An 8,165-nucleotide genomic window follows, 5' to 3' on the forward strand; every position below is an offset into this window, starting at 1 on the left:
TTTTTAATATCAATAATTTAATTTAAAATCGTAATCAACACATTTGATCCTATCTCTCGCTTTTTTCGTGTTGAAGTGAAATGACAGATCAAAGTAAAGTTCAAAAATTTGGAATTCAGTGAGTAGACCCAACACTGTACTCAGCATTTAAAAAAAATAATTAAAAAGTTACTTTGTCTCACGGAGATTTTGCTCACTGATTTCTCATAGCAAAACCTGCCTGTTTGAGGTGCTGTGGTGAAAAAGTGTTTTTCACAGTAATAAAAACGAAATCACTGACTAAAACTTATATTGTGGATTGTTGTTGCGAGGACGAAGATTGTATTTTTTAGTATTAGTGATTACCGCGGGTTTGTCTGTCGGCGGTTCTAACTGCGCGCTGACTGTGGGTTGCGCAACGTCTGTTTGTGCGGCGTTGGTGCCGGACGAGTCCACTGGAGGTTCGTCTTCCACAGCCGTATCATCTGCGCATGAAGCATTAGGAATGGAGTATCGGTTAGGTTTGCGAGTTTGTCCGATAATTTGGTCAATATGCTTATGCGAAACACCTCCGCTTGTCTGCACGTTGTACGTCACCGTTCCGGTACGTTCTGTTACTATACCAGGCGTCCATTTGCTCTGAGTATTTTTTGAAAAATCCCTGACTAAAACGTGATCTCCTGGCGCGACGGCACGCGGCGTACCGCCGGCGTGCCGCAGCTGCGTGCGTTGTGCGTCAGCCACGCGGTCTGCAGTGCTACCACGCAGCAAGTCGAGGCGAGTGCGGACGCGCCTCCCTAGCATGGCAACCGTTGGTTCGCACTGTGTAGTAGTATGAGCTGCATTACGATATTGCAGTAAAAATTTAGACAATGCGCGCTCCATGTCTTCACCGTCTATGGCAGCCTTTTTTAAGGCTTTTTTGACAGTTTTGACTGCATTTTCCGCTGCCCCGTTACTAGCGGGATGATATGCAGCGGTGATCACGTGACTGACGCCGTTTCGTTTAAGAAATTTTTCGAACTCTTCAGACGTAAAGGGTGGCCCGCCATCTGTTACGAGTTGCTTCGGAAGACCGAATCTTGCAAAACAGTCTCTCAATTTTGCTGTAACCAGAGACGCTGTGGTTCCTGAGGACATCGGAAATACCTCCAACCATTTTGAGTGGGCATCTATTATTAGAAAATAGTACTTTCCTCTAAGTTGCAGAAAGTCCGCATGTAGTCTCGTCCAGGGCTCGGACGGCCAATTATATGGTGTCGGCGGTGCGCGCGGCGGGGCGTCGCGTTCGGCGGCGCAGGCGGAGCACGAGCGAGCGCGGTTCTCTATGTCCTGGTCTATGCTAGGCCACCAGACGTAATTGCGCGCCATTTGTTTCATTCGAACGACTCCCATATGGCCGGCGTGCACTTCCTCAAGGATGTTAGCGCGAAGTGCCGACGGCACTATAATGCGGTAGCCCCAGACAAGACAACCATAATGCGGTAGCCCCAGACAAGACAACCATGAGAAATGTGCAGGTTTTCTCTTCGATGGAAGTAAGGTAGTTCGGCTTCCGCAGTGACCTCGGTAGGCCAATCGCTAATAACGTAACCGTAAATTTTACATAATACTGCGTCTTTGTTGGTTTCCTTTGCCACATCTCTGTGGCTTAGAGGGAAACTGTCCTCAACAAAATGCAAGTATGTTGCATCGTCAGGTTCCGAGTCTACGAGCTTCGTGTCTACCGGAAGCCGAGAAAGAGCATCCGCATTACCGTTGCGATCAGTTGACACAAACTTGATGTCAAAGTCGTATGCAGCCAATCTCACCGCATATCTTTGTAAACGGCTGGCTGCTGTCTGCGGTATTCCTTTTTTCGGCCCAAATATGTAACTTAAAGCTTTGTGGTCAGTTTTCAAAGTAAAATGACGTCCATAAAGATATTGGTGATGGCGCGTAACGCCGTACACAATAGCGAGCGCCTCCTTATCTACCTGACTGTACTTGCACTCGGCATCGGTCAGCGTGCGCGACGCGCAGCACACGACGCGCTCGCTGCCGTCGGAGTAGACGTGCGCGAGCACGGCGCCCAGCCCGTAAGAGCTGCTATCCACAGCCAGCACCAGCGGCAGCGCACTGTCGTAGTGTGCCAGCACCGGTTCGCGCGTTAGCGCCTGCTTTATGGCAGCGTACGCTGCCTGACAAGATCGCGACCATTCCCACTTGACGCCCTTTTTGAGCAGAGCGTATAAGGGTTGTAAAACTGTACTCATGTTCGGAATGAACCTAGCGTAATAGTTGATCAGTCCTAAAGCTGCACGCAGTTGAGAAACATTTTGAGGAATAGGTGCGTTTGCGATAGCATTAACTTTGGTCTGATCAGTGTGTAAGCCTTGCTTGTTTATTTTGTAACCTAAGTAACAAACTTCGTCCTTAAAGAACTCGCACTTTTCAAACTTGATTCTAAGACCCGCTTGTTGGAGTCGAGACAAAACAGCTCTAAGATTAGTCATGTGCTCGGTTTTATTTCGTCCAGTAATGCAGATGTCATCTTGAAATGCCACAACCCCACCCCCCACTCCCCCATTACTGACACAATTTAAGCCCATCAAAGTTTCTTCAATTAGTTTTTGAAACATTTCCGGTAAGCATTTTAATCCAAACGGTGCTCGCCGGTACACGAAAGTGCCCATATGTGTGGTGATGGCGGTGAGGGGTTGTGACTCATCACTTAAAGTGCATTGTAAATAAGCGTTTTTAAGATCAAGTTTTGTATATTGTTCCCCTCCACTCAATGCCGCAAAGAGTTGTTCAATGCGCGGTAACGGATAATGGAAATCCTTAAGAAGCTTGTTAACAGTGATTTTGTAATCACCGCATATTCTTATAGTGCCATCCCTTTTAACAATAGGGACAATAGGAGTTCCGTAATCGGAGCGCTCGACTTTGTAAATAACACCTTCACGTTGTAAACGCTCCAGCTCCTGTTCTACGCGCGGCCTGAGCGCGAGGGGTAAAGGTCGAGCTTTGCAAAATATAGGCGTGTTATCTTTAAGATGTAATTTAATTTTGGATTTAAACGTTCCTATGTTGGAGTCAAACACATCTGGGAACTCGGTTTTCAATGTTTGAACGATTGGGTCATCTTTTTCAGATAAATGAAAAAGATTGATTGATTTTAAATTTAATTTACGTAACCAATATCGGCCCAGAAGAGGCGGTCCTCCGTTGTCAATAACAAACAACGGTAGTGAGGCGCGTGCACCGTCGCCGCACTGCACACACACGCTGACGCGACCTAACGGTATAATTGCATCCCCGGTATAGGAATGCAACTTAATGTTATCTCCAACAATAGATAAATGGGACAGATGTTTGTCATAAAACATTTTATTTACCGCCGATATTTTGCTGCCCGTGTCTATTTCAAACAAAACTTTAATGTTATTATCTATTACTAATTCACAGTAGTAAGGACTATCTTTACTATTATTACACTTAGCTGAGATCACTTGATACATTCCGTCACTATTATCGCTATCGGAGTCTGAACAGTTTTTAATAAAATTTTGGTACCTTGATCTATCTCCGTTTTTCTCATTTTTCGGGCACACCCCCGACAGGTGTCCTTTTTCGTGGCACATGTCACACACATAACTTTTATAACGGCACTTGTTTGAGGAGTGTGTTCCTTTGCCGCATCGCCAGCAGGAGCCGCCGCGCCGGCGCCTGGAGTCGGGCGGCGCGCGCGCGCCCACCCGGTGCAGTCCGGCCGCGGCCGCGCCCGGCACGAGTCCCTCGCCGCCGCCTCCCAACAGCGCGGCACCGGCTGCGGCCTCTGCCGCGTGCCGCTCCGCCGCCTCCAGCGAGAGCGCCAGCTCCACTGCCTTTTTATAAGACAGGCTCGGCTCCACAAACAGCCTTGAACGCATCTCGTCACTTCTCAGACCACACACGAACTGGTCCCGGATGTTAACCTCTAGTTCGGTACCAAAGTTGCAGTGCGTAGCAAGGTGCTTAAGGTTTTGTAAGAACGCTGCTATGGTCTCGCCATCCGCTTGCCGCCGTTGCCTGAATGTATAACGCTCCGCGATCTCACTGCGCTGGGGTTCAAGGTGATCATTTACGAGTTTCACTAAATCTTCAAATGAATTATTTTCGGGGTTGGATGGGGTACACAGGTCGCACATAAGTTGGTAGGTAGCAGCACCCACATGTGTGACCAAAGTGGCCACCCGTAACTCGTTATCTATATCATTTAGAAGTATAAATTGCTCGACTAAACGCACGTACGCGGGCCAGTTCCGACCGCTGGCCAAGTCAAACTCGTATAACTTGCCGATAGGCATGATAAATCACGGAAAATCCACAAAATCGTCGCCACTAGCGTAAGCGCCTGGCGTAGCGTCTTGTCAAAAACGCTATTTAGTTTTAGTAAAATTACAAAAATAAATATTTATGGGAGGGCACTCCATACACGTAACAGAGATAAAAAAAAAATAACTCTCATCAACGTGTGGCACATAGTTTGACAGCTCTTTTGAAAAGGTTCTAGGTTAGAATCCTAAGAACAGCAAGAGATTCAAATACACGAGATGCAAAAAAAACTTTGGTCTCGTGTGACACATACAATTTTTCACCTCAGCGGCGAGAACATAATTTAAATGTAACATAAGAATAAAACCACATATACCTACCTGTTTACAAAACAGACACATAGTTTTTAAAATTGAATTCGATTATTAAGAAACAAATATAATAATCACATTTAAAACCATAAAAAAGTGTCCAATAGATACAATATAAATCTCATACTCATAACATGCATTGTAAATATGAAAGAACTTCTTATACTAATGTCACCAAAGAGTATAAGTACCTATGTAGGAATGTGAAGCCTTAGGTATCTTGGGATCATTAAAAAGGTTGAACAATAAACGTATAATTTACTATAAATGTTGTTAAACCTTTTAATATGAATTTTATTAAGATTTCTATTACATAAGCATTAATGTATTTCCATCCATGTTCGTCATAATCTTGGTTTTTTCCAAGTTCATTTCCAAAACAACTTTTAAAGAGACGTCACTCAACTCCTGAATCATTACCTGTAATTCTTCTCACGGAGAGAAGAACTATGTCATCCGCGAACCTTAAGTTATTCAGTCTAGCTCCTACTATATTTAGACCTCGATTTCCCATGCGAGTTTTTTAAAACATCTTTCAGTACCAGAGTAAGAGCTTTGGATTAACTGGATAATTTTTCCCTTGTTATTTCTGTTTTTTTTCTAATAAAAGCTTCTTTTTTTTACACCTCAAGTTACTTTATTGAAGTTTTAATAGTACGAAACCCTAATTTTTCTGGTAATAAATAAAACGTATACGTCACTTTGGGATAGTGTAGTAGCATTATAATGCAGTTTTTTTTAAATCGGTTCAGTACCTACTTTTTGAGTTTATTCGTAAGAAAAATCCAAAATTAGTATAGACTAGTATAGATATCCAAAACAATTACAATAATAGGGAAGCCCACGATGCTAAATCGGGATTACTCGAGCGTCATAGAGACCTATTGGGTTGCGAAGCTTAGATCATAAGAAGAAAAAAATGTCATATAATATATACCTTTCATCGTGGGGGAATTGTTATAGATTTTCAAAAATGTAAAAAAAAACTGTTGCATGGACATACTCGAGCGCGTCAGATATTGATATCATCCATGTCCTACGTATTTTAAAAAATGTACGTATGTTAATCTGATTGTTTCCATGATGGGGGTGGTCGTACGTAAGGGTTGAAAATGAAAAAAAAAAATTTAATCGGGCGCGTCAGATTTTCTAAGGGGATGTTAAGAGATCCTAAAAAAGGCTCTTATATAATAATCTGACGATTTGGATGTGACGCAAATCCGTAGCCATTATTAGAATGTGCATAAAAAATTCGTCATTTTGAAATCCTCAAGCGCGTCAGATTAAGATATATATGGTTCATCTTCATGCCCTAGACGTGCTGTCTCATAATCTGACGATTATCTGGAGGGATTCGCCTAATCTGACAATTAAATTTTTTTTTTCTTATTTTTTTTAATCATTGAACTTAATTTATTGAAAAGCTCAGGAAATAGCATGCAAATAAAAAAGTGTATGTTTTTTAAGTAGAATACTGTATTTATAAGAAAATAATTATAAAAAAATTGAACTTTTTTGAGTATTTTTCTCAATTATCATCGTCATCGGTAGAATCATCTTCTTCCTCTGACTCGATTCCAAAAATATCAGCGCACGGCAGCGGCCACACAGTGAAACTTGAGTAAACAATAAGAACGAAATTTCTGCCGTAGTAGTCTAAGAGGTGGCAGGAATTTTTTTAAAACGATCATGGAAACGGTTAGACTCATTTTTATGTGTTGTAGAGTGGTCTGCTGATGTGAATAATTTTGGTCTGCCTGCTCTCAGTGGGTGCGACTTTAAGATATAGCATAAAGAGGCTTATGTGCGAAAAAAAAACGATAACAGAAAATGGTTAGTTTTAGTACATATTCAAAGTATGGCGTCTCCTCATGTGAAACAAATTGGTCTGCCTGCTCTCAGTGGGTGCAACTTTGAGATATAGCGCATAAAAGAGGCTTTATTGTGCGAAAAAAAAACGATAACAGAAATGGTTAGTTTTAGTACATATTCAAAGTATGGCGTCTCCTCATGTGAACCGAATTGGTCTGCCTGCTCTAATGTGTTGTATTTCAGAGCTATGATGCTCGCAAGATGCTTAATTGTAAAGAAAATTCAAGTTAATGGTAATCAATAAAATAAATCTCAGAGACCGTTAGTACTAGAAAGCTGTAATTTGGATAAATATACTTATCTATCACGCCAACAAAGGATAAAATAAAAAAAATAAAAAAAAACATTTTTTTAGGTACCTCCCATAGACATAAAATGAGGGTGATTTTTTTTTTCTCAACTAACCCTGTATGTGGGGTATCGTTGGATAGTCTTTTAAAACCAATGGGGGCGGTTGCTAAGACGATTTTTCGATTCAGTGATCTGTTTTGTGAAATATTCACTTTAAAGTGAAAACTTTCATCAAAATCGAGCGTCTCCCCCCTCTAAAATCTAAACCGTTGGGTGGAAAATTTGGAAAAAATTAAGGATAGTAGTAGTAAGTATATCAAATTTACAAGAAATATTATAACGACTAAGATGTTTGAGAATTTGTAGTAGTTCAAGAGTTACTAGCAGCCTAAGGTATAAAAACATACCTAAACTTGAAAGATTCCCGTACACAATACAATATCCTTAGAAAAATATTAAGTACTTTGATTTTTCCTAATGGCTACGGAATCCTTTCTGGGGCGTGTCCGATACGCTCTTGGCGGTTTGTTAATTCAACTTACTTGTATAAGAAGTCTCTCTCAAGAAGTTTGGCTCAGTGCCACTTGCAAGCGCATGAACGACACCCGTCGGAGGTGAAGCGTCGTGAAATCAGGAATGTACGAAATCCCCATCTGATTGCCGCAGATAGTCGCGGCTCTCAGATTATCGAGCTTGGTTATAAGTCACAGCTCCGTCTCAGTTCAAAGTCGTGGAGGTTTTAGCCTTCACTTTTAGCTCTCCACTCTTGTCGGTTAGCGGCCTCGTTCTCCCACTGAGACGGCACTTGGTGCAACTTTTCATGGTTCTCTTTAGCACGTCCTTATACCTCAAACTGTCCGCCATGCTTACGCTTGCCATCGTCAAAGTTCTGACCAGAAGACGCGCTTTCGTCACCCGCTGCTCTGACATTCGCGTAACGTGGCCGCTCCACCGAAGGGTCGCCGCATGAGGTTGGACTCAATGCAACCTACCTACATTGGCTCTGCGCAGCACTTCGTATTCCGCACATGATCAGACCATTTGATCTTCAAACTTTTCGGAGGGCATCTTAGGTGGAAACGGTCTAGCATGCGGATGTGCCTTGATACGCGGTCCACGCTTCAGCAGAGTGCAATAAGTTAGGAAGGACGATGGACATGTACAACAGAGATCTTGTGACTAGTTTAAGTCATGCGAACAGAAAACCTTAAATCCAACTACCGAATGCTGCCAGCTGCAGCTCCGATTCGGCTGTTAATCTCGGCGTCAAGGTCGCACACAACCTTGCTTCACCCCACAGGTATAACGCGGTAAGAAGTTTGATTGTTCACTGTCGAGAGCGACGCAGCACTG

General features: G+C 42.7%; 1 protein-coding gene across 1 annotated transcript; it reads right to left on the bottom strand.

Annotated features, from left to right (window-relative positions):
- Nucleotides 1-279: 279 nt before the first annotated feature.
- On the bottom strand, nt 280-4,310 carry LOC141428517 (uncharacterized). The gene is made up of 4 exons (XM_074088510.1): nt 3,538-4,310; nt 3,155-3,236; nt 1,961-2,159; nt 280-1,424 (listed from the first exon to the last, which is right to left on the bottom strand). Exons 1-4 carry the CDS (start codon nt 4,308-4,310, stop codon nt 280-282), a joined length of 2,199 nt encoding a protein of 732 aa, XP_073944611.1.
- Between the last annotated feature and the right edge of the window lie 3,855 nt (nt 4,311-8,165).

The sequence above is a fragment of the Choristoneura fumiferana genome, chromosome 6, assembly GCF_025370935.1.
Source record: "Choristoneura fumiferana chromosome 6, NRCan_CFum_1, whole genome shotgun sequence".
In the NCBI taxonomy this organism is placed as follows: Eukaryota; Metazoa; Arthropoda; class Insecta; order Lepidoptera; family Tortricidae; genus Choristoneura; species Choristoneura fumiferana.